This window comes from Sceloporus occidentalis, unplaced genomic scaffold (genome assembly GCF_023333645.1).
Source record: "Sceloporus occidentalis isolate IW3139 unplaced genomic scaffold, rSceOcc1.0.p SCAF_1, whole genome shotgun sequence".
NCBI classification, from domain to species: domain Eukaryota; kingdom Metazoa; phylum Chordata; class Lepidosauria; order Squamata; family Phrynosomatidae; genus Sceloporus; species Sceloporus occidentalis.
The window spans coordinates 96,033,028-96,056,718 of NW_028316981.1; the positions used below are offsets into that span (position 1 = coordinate 96,033,028).

General features: G+C 42.8%; 1 protein-coding gene across 1 annotated transcript; it reads right to left on the bottom strand.

Annotated features, from left to right (window-relative positions):
• Nucleotides 1–7,640: 7,640 nt before the first annotated feature.
• Nucleotides 7,641–15,109, bottom strand: LOC149321851 (uncharacterized). The gene is made up of 3 exons (XM_089518376.1): nucleotides 15,098–15,109; nucleotides 9,319–9,477; nucleotides 7,641–8,177 (listed from the first exon to the last, which is right to left on the bottom strand). The coding sequence occupies exons 1-3, from the start codon at nucleotides 15,107–15,109 to the stop codon at nucleotides 7,641–7,643; spliced, it is 708 nt and encodes a 235-aa protein (XP_089374502.1).
• Between the last annotated feature and the right edge of the window lie 8,582 nt (nucleotides 15,110–23,691).

Here is a 23,691-nt window from a genome sequence, read left to right on the forward strand (position 1 = left end):
ATGCGACAATCAGATGCAGAACTCTGTTGCAGCCTCACTCACTGCTGATTGGTGGTTGGAAATGTCATCTTCCTTGTGCCCAAATGAGCAGCTAAACAGAATTCCTTCATTTGATGCAGCTACTACCTGTTAAGATAGGCTTGGGGAGTTGGGCCAGGAGGCATGACTTAGTTACGTATTTGTAACTACAGTCCACCCTTCCCTTATGCAGGGGATCTGTTCCACCGCCACCACCACCCCCCTCATATGGGGAATTTTGTATATGCTCAAGCCCCATTTAAATGAATGGGGCTTGTGCACGCGGTGCACTGTATATAGCTGATGTAGGATAATGGTAATGGTGGTGTTAGTGGTAGTGATGATGATGATCTTTATTTGCATCCCACCTTTTCCCCAAAGTTGAGATTCAAGGTGGCAGAGTGCAAAGATAGCACTCTTATCCCATTGCCATAGCTGTGTCCTATTCTCTTGGGATTAGTAGTTTCCTGAGCTAATAGAGGATCAGTTTGACAGAGAATTCTAAATACCAGCCACAGATGCTGGCGAAACGTCAGGAAGAAACTCTTCTAGAACATGGCCACATAGCCCGAAAAACCCACAAAAAAGTAATTCGAAATACCACTCCTCCTAAACTGTGAATCCCAGGATTAAGTAGGATATTTCCTTGATGTTACAGGGGAATCATAGCACTGTCATTATATAGTGTGAACAGCTCCCTGGTTGAGAACATGACTCACTGAAAAGCTAGTATAGATATCCTATGACAATTTAAGCTACATACTAGTAAAATGTCCAGAAATATCAGCCATTTATCATGTTTGTTGTTTTTGTTGTGTCACTTGAAGTCATTTGTGACTTATGGCAACTCTAAGGCAAACCTATCATGGGGTTTTCTTGGCATGTCTCTATAAAGAGGGGTTGCTATAGGTATCAGCCGAGGCTGAGAGTGTGACTTGCCCAAGATCTCCCATAGGCTTACATGGCCAAACCAGGATTCAAATGCTGGACTCAAAAGTCCTAGTCTAATTCTCATACCATTACATGACACTGGATTACATGCCATGTACAGTTTTTAAAAAAACAAAACAAAACAAACAAACAAAACACAACAAGGTAAAAAATGTATTAACAAAATTATTGTTTTTTGTTCTTGTTTTTGCCAGTTGGGTACTTTTTGTTTGTTTGTCTCAGCCTATGTAAAGTATTTGCTACAAAGATGTCTTAGGCAAGTTTTCAGAAAACCACAGTGCACTAAAGCAGAGTCACATAATCTAGTTGTCGATAGTTTGCCCCAGGGGATGGAGTAAGAAGCACTGAAAATCTCATTGGGTTGGGAAATACCAAGTGTACATTATATCCTGGCAATGACATTAACCCTGGCCCATAGTACATTGACATTCTCCTGTGCTTGAGTGTTATTAAGAATTTTGAAAATAATATTGGCACACCGACGCAGTATGTGACTATTTCAACCCACTGCCAATGGATCTGACTAAGACACCTGGCCCTTGGGTCTCTTTCTGTCATGGCTAAACTGCTTTGCTAAAGGATGTGGTAAAAAGGGGCTAATCTGACTAGATTTTCATAGATTTTCTTGTGCCTATTAACTCAGACTCATAAATAGAAATATTATTAAATGCCAAGACAAACACACCTATATTTTGGAAATGAGGACCAATAACTTAGCAACAATATGAAGAGGGGAAATGGTTTCCCAAGTCCGTGTGAAGTCTTGAAGAGGTGATATATTTGGCAGAGATAAAATATGCCTTGATACCTAATTCCTCTTATGAGCAATAAAAACATCCCTTTTTCTCAAACTGCTGCTATACTGCCATACAACCAGTTAAATTCTTCCATATCATTGCAACTTCTTACGTGCTACTATTGTTGTGAGTATTATTACCACCACCAGCAACAACAACAAAAAACAGTACTTACTATGGTCTTTTTTGTTGACCAGTTGCAAATCACTGTAGTAGGTGAATTTCAGCTGAATCAGGTTTGATTTACTCATATCCAAGCTTTATGATTTAGCTGGAGCATGACCAAAATGGTGAAGGGTCTGGAAACCATGCCTTATGAGAGACTTAGGGAGCTGGGTATGTTTAGCCTAGAGAAGAGATGGTAAAGAGGTGATATGATAGCCCTGCTAAAATGTTTGAATGGGTGTCATATTCAGGATGGAGCAAACTTGTTGTCTGCTGCTCCAGAGAATAAGACCTGGAACCATCACTGCAAGCTTCAAGAACAGAGATTCCAGCTCAACATTAGGAGGAACAGCCTGACAGAGCTGTTTGATAGTGGATCACACTCTCTCAGAGGGTGGTGGAGTCTCCTTCTTTAGAGGTATTTAAACAGGCTGGATGGTCATCTGTCAGGGGTGCTTTGACTGTGAGTTCCTGCATTGCAAGCACATTGGCATGCTTTACCACTATACCACCTAAAGTTTTCCTGATGCAAAACATAAACACTTCTTGGAAAATTCAGTGTTCTCTACCTACATAGGAGCCTGTGCCTTCACAAATGCTGGATTCCAGGGAAACATCTTCAAATTGCAAATGGACATTAAATTTCCTTGGATTTGAAAATCTACCAGTGACCACATGGCCAAAGGGAGAGGAGGTGCCAGATTGCAGATAGCCCTCCTTACCATCTGAACTAAGACCAGAAACAGAAAATGCAGGCCTATGATTAACATCTTCAATTTCTTTCTCCTGTTTGCCTGATGAAGAAGCCAGTGGGACTTTGAAAGCTTGCAACATATAATTGTGCATTTTGGTTGGCTCAATAAAGATATAATTGTTTGGATGTTATTGGATTTGCTATAGGGCCAGCATGGCTACCCCTAGATGTTGCATCACAGGGGGTTGGACTGCATGGCTCTTGTGGTCTCTTCCAATTCTATGATTCTGTGACCTTTATCAACGTGCATGTCATACATCCATAGGTTTATGGCTAATAGGCCTCAGTGTTCCTTGTTCACTTGTTCACCACCACTGCACTCACTGCTTGAAAATGACCACCAGTAGTACAAAGTCTATCAGAGTGAATGAAGGCAGACTGGCAATTTTTCCACCCCCCAAATTTTGGGTAAATGGATTTTGAAATGTTCTCTGCACAACTTTTCCTTCACCATTTTCAATACTATGCCTCAGTTCAAACTCTCAGAATGTTTTCATACGTATAGGTTAACAATTATCTAAAGAATTGTTCTCTTGTATATGTGTGTAGTGAGGCCACAGGGGACGCCCCCAACTCCAAGCTTCTTGGTGGGGTCCATGGCTGTAAATAACTCCAAAGATTAGGAGATAATGCTGGTGAACTTTTAATAGAGACTAATAACAAGACTGGAGAGACTCTGTTACTTCACAGAGACCTTGTCCGTGGTTGCTTCACCTTGGACCCTTAGTAATTATGGCGTTCTGCAGATCCTCCTCAGCTTCGAGGTCCTCTTCTCTGGCAGGCCAGTACCACCCCTGTAGATCCCAATGAAACGCTTCTTGGGACCAATATCCAAGCCTCAAACCTATCCTGGATGAGCTTGGGGGGGGAGGAGTATGTGGTCAGGAGAACATAGCCAGGAAACCTTCTTCCCTAGGGCTCCTCACGGTTTTGGGACCCCCACTCTCTCCCCAGTGAAAACCTCCCCTCCTGGCCAATGCAGCTGTCTTTCTCAAACAACTTCCTTTTTCCTCAATGCGTCCACCTCACCACCGCCTCTTACACTAATGCCCTCCTCCCCGTGTGCCTTGCCCTTTCTTCCCTTATCTTTAAGCCCCTCCCCTTTAGGTCAGCCTCTCTCCTCCCCCCTTCACCCTAGGGGCTGCTGGTCCTTGTAGTCTCCAGTTGTGACTCTCCAGTTCTGCCGCTGATGCCTCTCTCTTTTTGGAACAACCCTCCTCTGTCTTCCTAAGGTCCTTCGCCTTGTCACAATGTGTTTTATATAGAGGAGCTAAAATTTGATAAGAAAGAATTCAAGTAAATGCAAGAATGTAGTGTGTTGCTGAAAAATTTCAGTTAGCCCTCCCCAACCATAGGCTTGCCATTTGCAGATTTAGGCATCCATGGACGGCAAACCCCATTGCTCTTAATGGCCATGTGTGCACACAGCTACAGCAGAGCAGCCACATGTGGATGCACCGCCATTGAAAACTGCAAAACTTGAAGTCCCATTTTTCTTTTCATCTGTGGGATAGGGCGGCAGAATGGAATGCCCTGCAAATACTAAGGGCCAACTGTAAACCACATGATGAAAAAAGTAATACATATTATTTGTCCATGTGCCCAGTCTGTAAAATCATGATTACTTTTTCAAATGCATGTCAGAACATCTGAATCAATATTTGAAAGTAACTGACTGACATTGACAGCTTCATTCTGCTCTCTTGGGACAGTCTCCATTCTACTCTAAATTTTGGACAGGTTCATTTTAGATGTTCCAAAACTGGAATATATTCAGGGCCAAACACCATAGAACAGCAATGAAAGACTTTCTTCAAAGCAAAACCCACTTACAGTCCTATGAACTCGGCTATTTGGGGCTGCAATTCTATCTTTCTATCCCATTCATTCATCGAAGAAATTAGTTATCCTCATTGTATCTTCATGTCTAGAGAATTACTTAGAATACAAAATGCAGCTCTAGTCCTGTAAGGTGCTTGGATAGCAAGTCATTTGAAAACCAGATGTTAGCTGCTCTGAGCTTCTTGGAGTGAACATGTGCAGACTGATAAGTGGTTATTCGTATATATATTATGTTAGTTGGGAGTTTTGTAGAGGATTAATCAGAATGCACAAAATTTGCTACATTAAAATATGGAATTTATTCATCTGTAATGAATAATAATGCTGCACATCTATTCACATTAGACAACCCAACATAAGACCGGTTGTTTAAAATCACAGAAAAAAGTGGATTTCAAATCAGCAGCCATTACTAATGTTATGTAGCTTTCTTACTTTTTATCCTTGATATTTCCTTGGCTCATAGCCCCTTTCCTTTAAGTTTTGAAAAATATCATTTGATAAAGTTGGCTGTGAGACGCCTGTCTATGAACAGTTGACTGGGAGGAAACTCATATTGACTACTGAAGAACCACAATGCTTCTATTAAATAATAATCTTTGCAGTATTTGTGAGGATAAGCCAGCATTATCATGAGAGGTGTGCCCCACAAATAACATAACATTCAGACACTGAATGCTTGCAATCTGACCCAAGTATCAGCAGGAGGTTTGGAGGAAGGTGGCAGGCCTTCAGTGAAGCAGCTACATAAAGTATCTGGGAGTGGAAAGAAAGAAAAATGAAGAAAGAGGTGCACAGGAGAAGGGGAGACATTAAACAAGTTAGAGACAATGGAAATGTTAAGGAAAAGAAGGAAATGGGAGAAATTCTTCAAAAAGAATAAACAAAGCAGGATAGAGGAGACAAACACAGGGCAGAGGTCAAGGAGAAGAAGACAGAAGAGAAGACAATCTAAACAAGAAGGAACACACAAAGGCAATATATTTACTAGGACTCCAGGAAACTCAGACAACAGCTGGACAATCTGTAGAAACTGAAACAGCTGAACATTCTATAGAAAAGTGCAATTACTGGTGCATTTGTGTTCCAGTAATTGCTATCCCACCCTGCTGAGCAGGAGATGAGTAGAAACATGTATCAGGCAGAGGAGAAAAAAAAATATCCTGGTAAGTTCCCAAAGATCCTGTAGGAACTGAGGGGCTGTACAGATTGCCCCTAAGGGGCAGCAGGAGGCTGCTCCTTTCCTGGCCAGATTGGGACTGCAGCCCTGCAAGGGGTGCCATAGCCATGGCAGCACAGCTTTATGACACCCCTTCAGTGCTGCATGATGTGGATGCAGCACCGGAGATGCGTCATGATGGTGGGTGCTGTCTGGACTGGTGCACACCATCATGGCACCATGGGTGGAGTTAAGGCGTTCAGTATCAGGATGTGTGCCCTGACTCTGCCCACAGGTTGGCACTTTCTGCTGGTCTGTATAGGGTTCTAAATGCAGAAAACATCTGGAACCAGCACCTGGCCTATTGTCAGGGAAACACCATTATAGGGCTTGTGCAATAGTCAATGGCCTAGAATATATTTTTTTATCTTTACTGCTAGTAAACCAAGCTGTATAGTAAGTAATATTTTACTGTAAGATGAGAAAGCAAGTCCTCGTGGAAGACTGAAGTGTTGCTTCCCCTCAGACACAAAGACATATGGCTTAAAACAGAGTGAATTATTTTTATATTAAATAAATAAAGTTATTGCACTAAGCATAGTCATGCCCTCTTTATCTTCAATCTGTATTGTCTTCCATGCCCTGATTAAAACTTTCCATTACTTTCATATATTGGTCTATTCAAAAGACCTTCAGCTTTTCATAAACAAAGTATTTGTGGGGAAAAGAAGGGTTATTCCTTGGACACCCTCTTAGCAATAATTTGTCAACAATAACTGGTTAATAATTAATGTTAGCAATCATTTAACATTAACAGTCACAGGAGGATTTTAAACACAATACTTTTTAAAGATCTTGCCAGGTTATGGCAAATTCTTTCTTCTTCTTCAGCATTTGGCACTTTAGTCCATCTTCCTCTTTTGTAGGATTGGGATGAGGAAACTGAGCTTTTTCATCTTTGCCGTGATCCTGTTAATTTCATTCCTCCAGAGGTGCTCCATTTCTCAAAGTTCAAGTAAAAGCTCATTGAATGTTTCTGCTAGTCTTTTCAAAATATCCCCTTAATATGCATAACAATTTGTCATAAGAAGTTTTAAATATAAATTATGATTAGGCTTGTATAATGGTAGGAATTCTTAAAACTCTGCCTATGATTTCAGTCCCAATGAGGGCAGGACACTGCATAACCTTTGCTGTAGTCTCTACTTCCCTCCCCAGTGCCTTCCATTTCAGTATCACACCCCTCCCAGGCATCTCTGCTGCTGCAGAATATATTGCTTGAGTTTACAGGACTGAAAAGTAATTTTCCATATGTCCTATAGTATGGAAAATAGCCACTGATAGAAGGGACTTCATTCACATTTAAAATCTCATCCATGGTGTCTGAATCACAGGGCTCAGTGAGGGAGTCAGTCAACATGTGGTGAGTTCCAATGAGCTCAGGACTCTTGAGGCACCAGCTTTTATCTTCCTGTGTTTCATACTTCTCTTGAAAATCCTGAAAACAAAAATGGCCAAAATTGTGAGGGACGATAACCAGCAATGGTGGGCATCCTATTGGTTAATCCCAGCTAGAATAGATCCATTCAATCAATTGTTGAATTGAGTCAACAAGTAGGTAAATCCCATTGATTGGGTCTACTCCAGACAGAACTAACAACAGGAATTAGCTGGAGAATACCTAGCCAAAACCTAATTTGGAAAGGACATCTACTAATCTAATCTAGAACAACAGAATGATTGAATTATGGGTGTCAGGTGTTTGTAAGCCAGACATTGTTGTATTTGTTTCTTTTTAAATAAAAAAAAACCTTTTGTAATATTCCTTATAACACTGGATGTGGACCAAAAACATCTCTTATTCTAAAATAATAAAAAAAATACAATGGAGTATGTGTAATGTGCAATTTAGTTCCATAGAAAGATTTTTGTACTATATTCAGTAGATTCACTATCAATAAGATTTACTACTTTCCTTGTAACTTACTATATCTTCACATACTTCCACAATTTCACAGTCAATTTCACTCTCTGTTTGACCTTCAGTGTTTGCCTCAGTCTCTTCTATCTCTGCTGTACTGTATGGATCACTGGGAAGTTCTGAGTTGCTGAAATATTCCTCACAAGTTCTATAATATGGGAAATATCCAGTAGGAAAATGATCAAAGTCATATAATGGTTCATCTTCATATTGGAGTTTCCAGGCACAGCCATTGCTTTGAAGTTCATCTTCTTTTTCTGTGTTCTCCTGTTCTCCATCTGGATTTATATACAGAGGGATTTCTAGAAGACTTGTATATGTTCTGTAATAAGGTACATACTCAATATGGGACACTGGGTCACTTGTGATCACCAAATCATTAAAAAACGTCAGCTCGGTATTGAATTCCTCACCACTGTCTTCTCTTGATGGTGACAGAGCTTGAGAGTCTTCTTGAATATCTAAAATTTGTGAACCTTCATTTTCCCCTTCAAATGTGTTTTGGTCATTCTGGAAGAAATAGGCACAAGATTAATGAACAGAAAAGTTCAGTCATGATTTGAGACACAACTGATCTATCATATAGTAACAAGATTTGTTTTCCTCCACTCTCATACCCATGTGTTAAATATTATCAGGATTTGAAGGAAACATGAAAAGTAAACAAGGTTCTTTCTAGAAAGTCTAGATTCAGGATTAGTTTGTTGTGTTTGCTTGCAAAGTAGAAGCCTGTCTGAGGCCCTGTCTGCACAGGCCAAATAAAACATTTTGCTCCATCCATTCCCATGGCAAAGAGTCTGAGTCACAGCCCAAACTCTATTTCTGGTGTAAACAGTCCAGAAGTTCAGCAGTGAACCCACCGTTAACCTCCCCCCCTTAAAACAGTTTTAAAAACTCACTGTTTATTTTAGATATTCCTTGATGATACAGAGAACTCCACTGTGATGTCAGGCAGCTGTTTCATTGCATACTGCTGTGCTGCCTGGCATGACTGCTGCTGTAGCAGGTCATTCACCATGAGACTAGAATGAGCTGCCCAGCCATGTGATCATCTCTGGACATCTTATTCTCACTTCAGGTGAGTGATTTGCTGCCTCGGCAATCACAGCGCTATATAAATAAAGCTTAATAATAATAATAATAATAATGATAATAAACAGCTATGCTATTTCAAATATATGGCAAACATTCTTAAAATTTGCCTCCAGCCCACATCAGCCAAAGTTTAATGTCACCAATGGCCATTTTCATCCTACTTACACAAAATTTAGAAAATTCAGCTCCAGCACTGATATCTGCACTCAGATTTGCTCCAGCTTGGATCTTCTGGGAAGATCTGGAGCAACTAGTGAGCTTTAAAAATCTGTGTTATGCCCCGAGTTTGGCGCTGTATGCACAAAGTGATGGAGACAGAGAGTGAGGGAGAGAGAGAAACAAACCACCACCAGGAAGACACATGGAAGAGAAATAGGAATTGTTCCTTGGAGAGAAAATACAGATGGAAGGACAGAGAAGCATATGCAATAATTTTGTGCAGGCCTTGGTGGGAGTGAAGAGTATTTAAAGATTCAAGCAGAAGCTACTACAGACAGAGAGATGGAAGTGGGAGGACCTTGTATTTCTAATTCTGAACTAGGAGAGTGGGTAATACCTCATTTGCGTCTAACTTGTTTTTAATCTCCTCTGTTTCTTTCCATGGAGAAATTCCATTTTTCTTTCTCAGTAATTTGCAATACTTTTTTGCTGTATAGTTCTTTTCATGGTGGATTACTTTAGCTTCTACATTGTCCTCTTTTTCCATCTTCTGCAGCTTTAAATTGGAGACAAAAAATGTTAAGTGGCATGTGAACTCTCTGTATGTAGACAGTAAAACATAACCCTACTAGAGGGAGTCGTGAAGAAGTCTTCATATATGGTATCTTGACCTAACTGTTAGCTGCATGCTTCCCAGCTAAAGAAATACAATATGGCTGTCTAAACTCCCAGCCCCACCAAGATAATTATGTACAGAGTATATAGCTAAACAGTTGTACAGTTGACCTTATTTAATGGTTGAATGCACAGGGATTTAAATGCAGACTAAAGAGCCAAATACTTAAAGCCCTGTGGCTGGATGGGACATGGATGAAGCACTCTGTAAATGTTGGAAAGTTCGTATTTTTAAAAAAGCAGCTGTACAAAATTATCACCTGTGCTTAAGTGTCAGCCTTGCATAGGCAATTAATGTCCAAAGTAAGGGGTATCACTTACTTGGAATTCTTTCAAGAATATCTATCTATCTATCTATCTATCTATCTATCTATCTATCTATGCATCCATCCGTCTAATATCCATCTAATATCCTACCTTTCTCCCAATACGGGATCCAATATTGATTGCAATATCAGGTAAAGCAGAATATAGTTATAACAAGGCATAATGCATAGTTTACAAGAATTAAATAAACAATTCTTTTTAAAACACTGTTTTATAACAATTTTAAAAGCAGTCATAATATGATTAAAATAAAATACAGCAGAACCCAGTTAAAAGCCACTTCCAACAGACAGCTAAACTCTTAAGGCGTTTGCTTGTTGGCAAAAAAAAGGAGGAGAGGGGGAGGCAACCAAGCTTAATGAAGGAATTCCATAGCCTGGGAGTGTCCACCAAGAAGACTGTCTCCCACATTCCCACCAAATGTGCCTTTGATGGTGATAGGACCAAGAGAAAGTCCCCTGAAGATTTTAAAATTTGGGCAGGCTCATACTGGAAGAATGCTATTTGTGGACTTGCATGCAAAGTGGACTTAAGTCTGTTGGAATTAGAACTGGGCAGTTTCTTAATGTCCATATCTAGAAAAGGGCTGCTGTTACATTACTTACATAGGGTAACCAGCAGATGCACAATGGGACAAATACATAACGTGCTGGTTATGGCCTATAAAACCCTATGGTGCAGACTATCTGAAAGACTATAGCCAGAACCTTCTACTGCAGAGTAAGTTACGTAACATTACATATACTTAGCTATGTAGCAGAGACAATAAGAATCCTGGTTAGTAAATGGTGAAGATGCATAATGGGAAGCTGGCAAGAGTGCCTGCAATTTAATAACAGTGTTTCTTAGCACCTCTGCTACTTATAAAAATAAATTTTTGCTACATTTAAGAATTTCTAGATGAGAAATCTGTATTTAGAACAAAAGGCTACCGGTAGAACAGAACATGGAGAAACAGAATGGTTCCCAGTCAGCAAGGGAGTCATGCAAGTGCATATTATCATCCTACTTGCTCAGCTTCTATGCAGAAAATAACATATGAAGAGCAGTTTTAGACTCTGAAGAAGGAGGAGTGAAGATAGGAGGAAGGAACATCAACGATCTAAGATATGCTGATAACACCATCCTACTAGCAGAAAACATCATAGGCTTTGAACAATTACTAAGGAAGGTCAAGGAAGAAAGTGTAAAAGCAGGCTTACTGCTGAACATAAAGAAAACAAAAATAATCACCACAGAGGATCTCCATAAATTCAACCTAGATAATGAAGATTTAATATTTTGGATTTATTTAATTATTTGATACACATCCTGCTTTTCTCCCAATATGGGACCCAAAGAACTGTATCAACAATATGACCAGTCCTTTTCTACTGGAAAAACATGCAGATTTAAAGGAGGATTGTTGTTTTGCAACAAGGATATCCTATGGTGGTGTCAAATTGTACCAGACTCCAATAAAGAATAGGGTTGTCTTAAACCAATAGGACTTCTGAGTTCAGGTCTGCCACTTTTCAAAACAGAAATCCTGACTTTATAACCTTTGTTAGGATGAATTCATTTCACATTTCTGATCTGTTGATATTCCGTTTATTTTCTCCAAAATTCACTATATTTATAAATAGTGTGTATGACACATACTGTTGTCTATATATGTGTATGAATTACTGTAAATCCACCATGGGCATCCTGGCCATGCACCAATAGGACATAACAGATCACTGTTTCCCCATCTCTGTGCAGGATAGGCAAAGGGGTATATGTGCAACAAAATAGTAGTCAGAGTAGGGGACATCAATGCACATGTCCCTTCACACTTTAAGGAGATTCCTGAATAAAAGTACCCGGCCACAGAATGACTGCCCCTCACATCATGTATCAGCCCACCGTTCTGTCCTCACTGTATTTTTTATTGTGTTGTTTTAGATGTTTTAATTGTAACTTGTTTAATCCTGTTTTAAGGGGGAGAATTTGGGACATAAATTTGTAAATGTGGATTTTAACGTGTTGTAAGCCGCTTTGATTGTCTTGGCACAGAAAAGCGGGATATAAATAAAAGTTTTATTTTTTATTTTTATTATTTCCTTTGCTTGTGTTAGAGATAGTAACTTTGCATGCCAAATTCTATGGCAGTTAAAGTGCATGTTCTCTCTAGGAGCTTAGGGGAAAGCATCTTTATGGCAAACTTCCTGTTTGTTTACACACACTCTCTCTTTCTGAGTGATATAAACATACCCCTGGCCCATCTGCATGCTCCTCTCTCTCTTCCTGACTGTCCACCATGAAGCATGAAATTAGGAAGCTTTCCTGAAGAGCTCCGTTTCTTCCTGCTATTATGTAGATTTCTTCTGTTTTCACTTTTCAAGGAACTGGACCTGAGTATTGAATTATGCACAAGTAAGTTAGTGAGCAAAACTATATTTTATACCTTTTGAAGTAGACTAAGTTTAATACTTTTTTTTAAAAAAAAAAATTCAGCTAGATAAATAGTGATGGTAGCGAGAGGGTGGTCTTCTGTTCTAAGTTTCTGCCTTACCACAGTTTTAAACTCTGCTAAAGAGTTTCACTAAATATTGATTTTTAACTAAGCCCAACAGTTTGGTCAGGCATATGCCCGCTCAATTTCCCATAGAAAGCCTTGTGCCCCACCTTACAGTGGGGAAAATAATGAAATCCCAGACTATACAATGCTATATTGGGGTCATTCTAAAGACCATAATCTGTGTGCAGGTTGGGGTCACAACCCAGAGAAGTACCCCTTGATTTCAAGGGGTGAAAGTTAATCATGTTCCTAATTGATCAAAAATTAATTACAGTCATTGACTTACATAAACACATTTAAGACCAAAAATATAAATTGTTAAAGCAGCCAACAACTAGTATGAGCCTCACACAGAAAAGTAATTTCCTTCAAAATTTAACGTCCATTAGTCTTTCATAACCATTATTTTTTAGTCTTATTTTCATTATGTTTGGAGTTGGGGTGGGGGTGAGTTCAAAACAATATATGTGTTGTTTTAAGAAATAAAACACCCAGGTAGCTCAACCAAAGTTTTTCCTTCCTGTATCAACCATTCAAGTGAATCTCTGGGAGGAGAGGGTGACTGTAAGGGTAATAGATTCAATCTTTTCAGTTTCCACAAGAATGTCCAAAAGAATCTTCCTTGTATCAGTTCAAGGGGTAACTAAAACACTGAAACAAGCTAACACTGGAGCAAAATTAGATGTAACACAGCTAATTATTTTTTACTTTAATCCTATAATCAATATTGACACCTTCAGAAAGAGGCATTGTTTGCTAGAGACAGCATATTTTGGCAATCTATATTCCCAGTTTTCTAAGAAAGTATTTTTTTAGCCCAATGAGCACCCATCACTGTCAAAAACCATGTAAGGAAACCACAAGACATATGTGTTACTCAAATGATCCTTGCAGAAGCATGGGTATGATATACAATTGATCAAACTCTAACCCAGGGGTCGGCAACCCCCGGCCCGCGGAGGCGGCAGGACCGGCCCCAGCCCGGGGGCTGCAGGGCCGCGCGGAGGGCTAAATAGGAGGAGTTTCTCCTCCTGGGGGTGGCTGGCCAATGGCTGCTGGCAGGGAGTGGGCTGTTGGAGCTCCAGCCTGCCCCCATTGGCCAGCCAGCCTCAAGAGGAGGAGCTCCTCCTCTAGTCCTCGGCAGGGCAGGAGGGGGCGGCAGTGCTCCTCCATCCTCCTGCCCTGCCCGTGGTTGTCTCACAGCCGCGGGCCGGGCGGAAGGGAGGCGGGGGTCCTCCTGCTCCCTCCTGGGCTCCCTGGGGGTCTTTCCTCCGCCAAACCTCTCTCTCCGGAGGGAGGTTTGGCGGAGGAAGGACCCCTGAGGGAGCCCAGGGCCTGGCGGGCCGGCGTCCTGGGCTCCCTGGGGGTCTTTCCTCCGCCAAACCTCCCTCCGGAGAGAGAGGTTTGGCAAAGGAAGGGCCCCTGAGGGAGCCCAGGGCCTGGCGGGCCAACGTCCTGGGCTCCCTGGTGGTCTTTCCTCCGTGAAACCTCCCTCCGGAGAGACAGGTTTGGCAGAGGAAAGACCCCCAGGGAGCCCAGGGCCTGGCAGGCCGGCATCCTGGGCTCCCTTGGGGTCTTTCCTCCACCAAACCTCTCTCTCCGGAGGGAGGTTTGGCGGAGGAAGGGCCCCTGAGGGAGCCCAGGGCCTGGCGGGTCGGCGTCCTGGACTCCCTGGAGATCTTTCCTCCGCCAAACCTCCCTCTGGAGAGAGAGGTTTGGCAGAGGAAGGGCCCCTGAGGGAGTTCAGGGCCTGGCGGGCCAACGTCCCTGATGGTCTTTCTTCTGTGAAACCTCCCTCTGGAGAGACAGGTTTGGTGGAGGAAAGGCCCCCAGGGAGCCTGGGGCCCCCTCAGGGGCCGGGAAAAAGGGAGAGGCCTCCAGCGCTGGCCCCACCCCCGGAGGGTGGAAACTCCACCCCTGGCATGCGGCTCTGCCCCCGGAGGGTGGAAGCTACAGCCCCGGCACGCGGCCCCGCCCTTGGAGAGTGGAAGCTCCCCCCCTTTGGCCCCCCAGTTGTCTGAGGGACAGCAACCCGGCCCCCGGCTCAAAAAAGTTGCCTACCCCTGCTCTAACCTGTGGTGTGTGCTTAATCATCTAACTGAAAGTGAAGGTTAAAATTACTTAATTTGGATTGTGCCAGGGGGTTATTCAAATGATGTAAATACTCCTGGTAGAATGGGAGTAGAATTTGTGTTGTTCACATCAACTTTCAAATAAATCCAATTAAATGGGGGGGGGGGGTGAGCTGCCAAAGTATCCACAAAACCTAGGATAACTGAATATGTTTTTTGTTTGTTTGTTTTTCAGTTTTCCTGAAAGATTCCCATCGTTGGCTGTGTGAATAACTGATGTGGATAAACCCAGGATATACTGGGATAAAACTCTACATATCTGCATGTTTCAAATACATCCACATTATCAACTCCATCGTTATTTGCGGTGATGCGCAGCAGGACTCACAGAGATGCACATAGATGTGGTTCTTTTTTTAAAAAAAAGTGTGAACAACAAATTGGGAATGCATGAGTGAGATTATTCACATAGTCGAGTTGCAAAACAAAACGTCTAGATAATGTTGTAGTGTTGGGGAAATCTGTGCTCCTCCCACACTATAACTCCACTTTCCATCAACCTTAGCCAGCATAGCCAGTGCTCAAGGAAGGTGGGCAATGTAGTCGAGCTACACCTGGACATCCCCAACCCTGGTCTGTATAATGCAAAAGAGAAAAATGCACATAGTACTGAACATACATGTAATTCATATATGAAACAAATGCACATATATATTATTTTATATTTATCTTTCTAATTGTTCCTAACACCTACAATAAATGCTGTTCCTCTCCAGCTGTAACAATAGTAGAAGTACAGTATACCAGTAGATGTTTTTTTTTTTTTTTTTAAGAAATAGAAAGGAACATTTTCTTAAGGATGGTGTTTGATCTTCTGCTGTTTGAAGATTTTTCATCCCCATCAACTCCTTGCATGGATTCACTCTTTTTTTTCTAAGTGAAAAAACACTCTCTAGTCAACCTTTCTTTGAGGGCTACTTCAAGGTGTCTTATAAAGATTTCAGTGCAGCAAAAACCCACACATTTCAAGAGAAGCTAGAACCAGTGTTTGGAGTGAAAGGAGCTCTGTTCATACAGCCTCCTTTCATTTCTTTAGACAATCTCCAATTATTACTATTAAGTGTGTGTGTGTGTGTGTGTGAGAGAGAGAGAGAGAGAGAGAGAGCTTGTCAAGAAACCTCAATGTTAAATTCAGCTTTCTTTTTTCCTGCCTTACCTTCTGTCAAATGGCAAACCTGTGGACAGTGGAAAAAAATCAAGCATGACTTTAAACATGCAGCTTGCTTTCTCCCTTTGATGAAGTCATAAATAAGATTCCAAGAGAGTTCTGACATGACCAACTGCCATGTGCTTCAGATAAAGATCTGAATGTTGACCTTCTTTGTTGTCTCATAGCTTCCCACATTCACCAACAATATAAAAAATGCACTCTGGGTCATTGATAGAGCTTCTGATATTACAGTTTTCTTCTGGAACTATTTAGCTCTTGCCATATTGTTTAGGAGAGAACATTTTGCAGGAACTATGATTTCCTGCAAAATCGTCTCTCTTAAAGCATATGGCAATACTTCGAAGGAGACCACCGAAGAATACCAGGCGTGTAGGTTCAGAGGAAGGCAATGCTAAAACCACCTCTGATTATTCCTTGCCCAAGAAAACCCTATCAAATCTGTGGGGTTGCCATAAACCAGCAGGACAGAGGACACATACATACACACATGTACACATTAAAACTTGTTGTTCTAATGTGCATAAATTGGGATGGTGGGTGGCTCCCATATCCATGGATGGTGAATCCATTTCAGGTGTTTAATATACTTTAAATGAGCTATCCAAGGTGCTGGACCTATTCAGTGGCTTCTTCCAGTCTCTGCAACTCTCTTCCCGGGACAATATTGACACACCCCTTATTATATTTCCTCAGTCTTAAACAACCCTTTTATTCTGGCAGTAAATAGGCCTCATGACTAATATGCTGGACTTTATTATTGTTGTTTTTAATCTCTTGTTTCATTTTTTGCATTTAACTGATATTAACTAGATAATAATTGCTTTTTAACTTTTGTATCTAGTGAAATTTCAACTATGCTTGTTTTAATTGTTGTAACCAGCCTTGAGTCTTATGACAATGGAGATGATGATAATTATGAATAACATTCAGCTCCATAGGTACTCTTTTAAAATTCAGCCTTCTCTTGGGTAAAACAACAGATTCCAGGGGCAACCCAAAACCCATTGGTTGTTGCCCAGTTGTTTACTGGAAGGCAAATCCAGGGGGCTACTTCCCCAAGTACAAGACTTTATGAGAGAGAGTAAAGGTCAGCCACAAGGACAGTCATCTTCTCCTTTCTCCCAAGTCCCCTGATCCATAGAGGTGGTTCTAGAACCCAACCCTTTACCAAAAGGGTGCTAAGGCATTCACTGATCTATTAAATTAAAACCCCACCCCCATAATCTGCCAATTGAGAGTCTGTTTTAGACACCACCCAAAGCCAATTCTCTAAGTCCAATCAGATACAGTGTGGGGTAGGCAAAAAAACAAAAACTCCCAACATGACTAGCTTAGCTCACACTGCATGGCAAGAAGCAAAAAGGACACAGGAGCAGGACATTAAATAGCCTCTGCCTCTGCCCCTTCATGTGATCAGCACTTGGCACCAAATGTCAAGAACAAGGTATTTGGCCTCTGTTCATGGTGACCATCAACCCTCCCCCCCCCTCCCTGAAGCATTGTTTGCTGTATGGTCAGGGAAGCACATACTGTTCATGCAACACTTCAGCAAAAATACATTTGGGTAATTTAAGAAAGAATGGAAGCCAGTTTTTAGTACAGCACACATTTTTCTATTAGACCAGGGGTAGGCAACCTTTTTGAGCCGGGGGCCGGGTTGCTGTCCCACAGACAACTGGGGGACCAAAGCAGGGGGGTGGAGCTTCCACCCCGGGGGCGGAGCTTCCACCCCCGGGGGCGGGTCCATGTGCTGGGGTGGAACCTCCACCCTCGGGGGCGGAGCGCCCACCCTCGGGGGCGGAGCTTCCACCCCCCAGGGGCCAGGCCACCTCCTCTTTGCCGGCCCCTGACGGGGCCCCAGGCCCTGTCAGAGGCCAGGAAAGAGCTGGCGGGGACCGCCAGCGCTGGAGGCCACCCCCTCTTTGCCGGCCCCTGACGCCAGAGGCCCGCTGCCACTGCCAGAGCCCTCCTGGAGGACCCCAGCGAAGGCAACGGGCCTCCCAGAGGCCCGCTGCTGTCGCAGGAGCCCTCCTGGAGGGCCCCAGCGGAGGCAACGGGCCTCCCAGAGGCCCACTGCCCCCGCCGGAGCCCTCCTGGAAGACCCCAGGGAAGGCAACGGGCCTCTGGGAGGCCCGCTGCTGTTGCAGGAGCCCTCCTAGAGGGCCCCAGGGGAGGCAATGGGCCTCCCAGTGGCCCGCTGCTGCTGCCGGAGCCCTCCTGGAGGACCCCAGCGAAGGCAACGGGCCTCTGGGAGGCCCGCTGCAGTCGCAGGAGCCCTCCTAGAGGGCCCCAGCGACGGCAACTGGCCTCCCAGGGGCCCGCTGCCGCCGTCGGAGCCCTCCTGGAGGGCCCCTGCGACGGCCACTGGCCTCCCAGTGGCCCGCTGCCGCCGTCGGAGCCCTCCTGGAGGGCCCCTGCGACGGCAACTGGCCTCCCAGTGGCCCGCTGCCGCCGTCGGAGCCCTCCTGGAGGGCCCCTGCAACGGCAACTGGCCTCGCAGAGGCTCGCTGCCACCGTCGGAGCCCTGGGTACTGCCATTTTGGGGGGAAAATGGTGGCGAAATCTCGCGCGACCTCAGGGAAGGTCGCGTGAGATTTCTCCGCCATTTTTCCCCAAAATGGCGGCGCCCAGGGCTGTGAAAAGCCACAACCGGCGGCGGCGGCAGCAGGGGCAGCCAGGGAGCGGCTCAAAGGGCTCCGCGGGCTGCATCCAGCCCGCAGGCCGGAGGTTGCTGATCCCTGTATTAGACAATAGGTAAGATTCAAACCCTGAGAGACGTACACTTAAATAAAATGTAGGAGATTTTCACAGACGACTTGGACACAACTATCCCTGGCGGGATACATGTGTGTTTAACCCTCAATGATAGCTCTTACTGCATTTTCCTGTGGTCAGGCTGTAGGCAGCCCATATGCAGCCCATGCTTGTCCTGTAGCTTTTCAAGAATGGGATTTTCCAGTTCTTGCAAGGCTATGGGATAAGCCCAGGTTGCATACGGGCTGCATATGGGCTGCCTATGGGCTGCCTATGGCCTGACTACAGATTAATACAGGAAGGTCCATCATTGAAGGTTAAATGTGTGTCTATCCTTTCAGGGATAGTCACATCCAAGTCCTGTGCGATAATCTCCATAGTGGCAGCAAGTGATGCCTAGTTGCTACCCATATATTCCCTATTTTTCCCTTGAATGTTTTTTCCTGTGTTAATTTTTTTAAAAAATGAAAAATCACAGAAGGAAAATTACACTGTTAAAACTCTGTGAATTAGGTAGGATGCTTGTACAATCATCCCCTCTTCTAGAACTATTCACAGTATCAGAACTACTCAGGATACCAGGAGGGGTATCCATCATGTAAGTTGAAATCATTGTGTGACTCATCTTCTGCCATTTTTCAAGTGCTATGCCATCCTATTGCTGTCTTAGGCAAAGAAAGTGGTGTTCTTGACATCCATTAATCTTGTCCTTTTAAAGGCTTACTCCCTCTGGGTTGGAATTTATAGGCAAGGTAGAGAAATGTGTGATGTATGCCTTCATAGAATGTGAATTTCCATGTATGATTGAAAAACCGCAGGCCCTAAGTGAAAAGTTTTCAGGTGAAGCAGCCTGCAGGGTAAACATTAAAAATGCTTTAATATTATCCCAGTCAAAAACACAACCTTGGCTTGTTGTGTGTTTTGTTTTTGTTTTCAATCAGTGTAACTGCCAGATTTATGTTTGGAAATAAATTTCAAACTATTCCATGTGTGTTTGCAGCTGGCTCAATAATTTATTCCATTGAATAGAACCAGGTGTTGGATTGGGCTAAAGCAACACAATTTCAACAACAAAAATTCATACAAGACTTCAAAAAGAGCCACTGGGTAGAAACAAACTACTAAAGGAATCCAACCATATTAGGGCTAAATAAAATAAAGTTCCTCCTTAAATTCTTTCAGAAAAATAATACTTCACATGTCTGTATGTGTGGATATTAAATTAAGCAAAGAAGCAGGAGCTCAAAATGATTTTTAAAAAATATGTGTCAACACTAATTATTTTGACAGGGATCAAAGTTTGCATCCTATTATTTTTTCATTTCTGTGTAGAGTTCTTTGGCTGAGACAATGAGGATGAGCCCACACATGACGGCAGTGGCAGTGAATGTGAGAGAACACAATGTAATTCTGTTTTGTAGTCAACACTGTGGCCTTTATTACAAATCCCAGAATATTGCAGTGGGCAGTTCAAACAAAGCTAAACCATTTTGACAAAATGTCAGGGCTACTGGGAAAAGGAATGGCATATTTCCTCTGAGTGTCTAGAGGTAAACAGGTTTTGCAGTACCCAAGAAGCACTACAGAAGAACATCTGGAATAAAATTTGGCTTTGGATCTGAGGAAGTTTTACAAAAAATATTGATGTATGTGTTGTCCAGAAAAGATCTTGGATGCGCAACCTTCAGTAACTATCTCGGATACAAACTATTAGCAGTTCAGATGACAATCCTTCTAGAACAGGAGTGGGCAATGCTGGCTAGTTGTGTGTGGGGTGTGTGTGTGTGAATTTCTTTTCTTTTATGTGGCCCAAATTGGGCTGCACACTAATCCCATTGAAAACTGGATTATTAAAAAATGCACTTCTAGGTTTTAGAAACGTCAACACCACTTCTTTAAAAAATAAAACAAACAGTGAGTAGGTCACATATCTTCTTTTTAAAAGAGTCACATTTCCTGGAGGCAACCAAGAACATGAGTCTTCATTTTTTAAAGAAAGTCAGTAGCTGGGACTTCCAGGGGCTGTATAAATGTTTGGGAGCCTGCATGTGCTCAACAGACTGCATTTGCCTATCCCTGATTATGGGTATGATGGTTCCTCTTTCCAGCTTCTGCCATGTAACAAGTGTCAACTCAGGGAGACCAATCAGGGAGGAAAGCACATAGGGGGCATGGGAAGTATGTCCCTGACAAGATCCAAGATTCAGCTCTATCGATAGGGAATGGATATAGTGTCCCTGTTTTTGATCATAGATTGCTTTCAGTGTTCTTACAGTATTGTCATTTTTGTTTATTTTTAGAAAATGCTCTTTCTTTTTGGCCTTTCACTCCTTGGGGAGTTGAGTTATGTTTATAAACAAAACCACACATTTGGAAGTGCAATTTGACTTTCTAAGGGGCTCAACAGACCAGTTCTTTGAAGCGGCCTGCAATCAGCCCTTTCCTCGCCAGATCAGGACTGCGGCAACTACATGCTGCAGATCCAATCTGGTCTTTCTGTCGTGCAAAAAGCAGCACCCTAGCCACTGTGGTAGTGGCTTTTTGGTGATACTTTGGCATTTAAACACTGCTCCAATGGAATGCCATGATGCCCCCGCCGTGCAGCTGGGCACATGGCATGACACTGGCATGGGGGCAGCATGGGTGTGGCTGGCGTGCATAACGCCCCCATGCCACCCCTACATTGGTGTATAACGCTGGTTAGTAGAGGCTCCAAGGCAATGTTTTTTAGGGTTCAGAGGGGGAAAGGGCTGAAGAGGTCCAGGAGCAGGGGTTGTACCAGTGGGATACATGTGATCCCAGCTCTCATTTTTCTTACACCTAACCAGCATGGTGCAGTGGCTTAAGTGCTGGACTATGGCTCTGGAGACCAGGGTTTGAATCTTCACTTGGCCATGGAAACCCACTGGGTTTCCCCTTCGGCAAGTCAAACCTCTCAGACTCAGAGGAAGGCAATAGCAAATCTCTGAAAAGAAGTCTGCCAAAAAAGCTGTTGAATAGGTTTGCTTTAGGGTTACCATCAGTCAGAAATGACTTGAAGGCATACAACACAACAACATGTGAGAGGTACACTCAGGATATTTGAAAGCTTACCTAACTCTTTCCTGCCAGTTCAAATCCTCTGGAACACCTTCCCATCATGAATGAGAAAAGCACATGTTGAAAACTCATTTGTTCCAAAAACCATTCCCAGAAAAGTAATTTTGTTCTTGTCACTGCAATGCAATTGTCACTTCTAAGTTTGTGTACTATATTTTATCACACATTTATTATGTACTGCTTACATATTGCTTAGATGTTTTATAATATAGCCAGTCTATAAATAATGGCAACTAATGAACTAAATAAAGCAGTGTATCTGGAAGAATACTGTGGTGGTATGCTACTGATTACTTAGAATTATTCCAATCTGGTTTCAGCTGTCATTTATGGACAGAAAGAGACTTGTCATCCTTGTAGATGACATGCAAGGGAATGGATTGTACAACACAGCCTTCTTGGTTGTCTTTGATCTCTGAGTTGTTTGTTATACCATCAATTGTGCTGTGCAACATTAAGCAGCCAAAGTGATGGTGAAGTACTAAGATTTAATCATAGCCATGACTCTCACATGGGTTCTTAGGTTCATTCACTCATAACCTCTCATCAGTCCCTGTTGTTTTATCACCTGGTTGCCCACAAAGATGTATAGGCTTGGAGAGCTTCCACACTAGTAGAAGTCGATCTTTAATAAGTTAGGGAAATTTGGCTTGGCTTTGCAAGATGGAGGCAACAGGAATGGAGCAGAGTGGAATTTGAGGGCAACAGCCAAGAGCAAAGCAAGGGGGGTTGACTGCAGAAAAGTGGCTAGATTTTCCTGACATATTTAAGGAGCTGGGGATGTTTAGCCTGGAGAAGAGAAGGTTAAGAGGTGATATGATAGCCCTGTTTAAGTGATGGAATGGATGTCATACTGAGGAGGGAGCTGACTTGTTTTCTACTGCTCCAGAGACTAGGACCCGGAATAACGGATGCAAGCTACAGGAAAAGAGATTCCACATCTACATTAGGAAGAACTTCCTGACAGTAAGCGCTGTTCGACAGTGGAACACATTCCCTCGGAGTGTAGTGGAGTCTCCTTCCTTGGAGGTCTTTAAGCAGAGGCTGGATGGCCATCTGTCAAGCCAAGGCGATTTCATAGGAAACAACAACTTGATATCTCTTTGGAGGGGTTACCAAAGTGGTGGTTCATCTTGTCCGGAGGCTATTTTAAAGGTATAAATATGTCCAGGAAAATCTGGCTGTCAACCCTGACCCCCCCCCCCCCCCCACTTAGCTGTTGGCTGTTGCATTCTAGACTTTAGGAGAGCTGATTTCAGGAAATGTATGAAAATACTGGGGGCAATCCCATGGTCAGGAATAGTAAAAGAGAAGGGAGTTCATGATGGCTGGGAGTTTCTTAAAAAAGAGAGATACTGAAGGCACAATTTCAAACCGTTCCAACAGGAGAAAAATGGGAGGTGTCACAAGAAAGATGGATTACTAAGGAACTTTCAACTGAGCTAAGTTTTAAACAGGGCATGTATAAGAAATGGAAAGGGGGGGGGGGGGGATAACCAAGTAGTAATTCAAGCAAATAGCTGGTCAGAAAAGTAAAAGCACAGAACAGTCTTAGGCTTGCTAGAGAAATTAAGAACCATAAAAAATGGCTTTTTGGGGTATGTCCATAGCAAAAGGAAGAAGAAGATAGGGCCACTGTGTGGAAAAGATGATGAAATGCTAACAAGGAACAGAGAAAAGGCAGAATTACTCAACACCTTCTTTGCCTCAGTCTTCTCAGAAAAAGAAAAGAGTGCTCAACCTGAGGAAAATGGAGCAGAGGACACCATAGGAGAAAAGCAGCACAGAATAAGTAAAGAGGAAGTACAGGAATACCTGGTTAATCTAAATGAATTTAAGTCTCCAGGACCAGATAACCTACATCCAAGGGTATTAAAATAATTCACAAATATAGTCTCAAAGCCATTGGCAATAACTTTTGGGAACTCCTGGAGAACAGGAGTAGTCCAAGCAGACTGGAGGAAGGCAAACATTGGCAGGATACATACCGCCATATAGTATGTATTGTATACGTACTAGGGTTAGGAAGGGGTGGTGCTTCTGCACCCCCCCTAACCCTAGTACGTATAC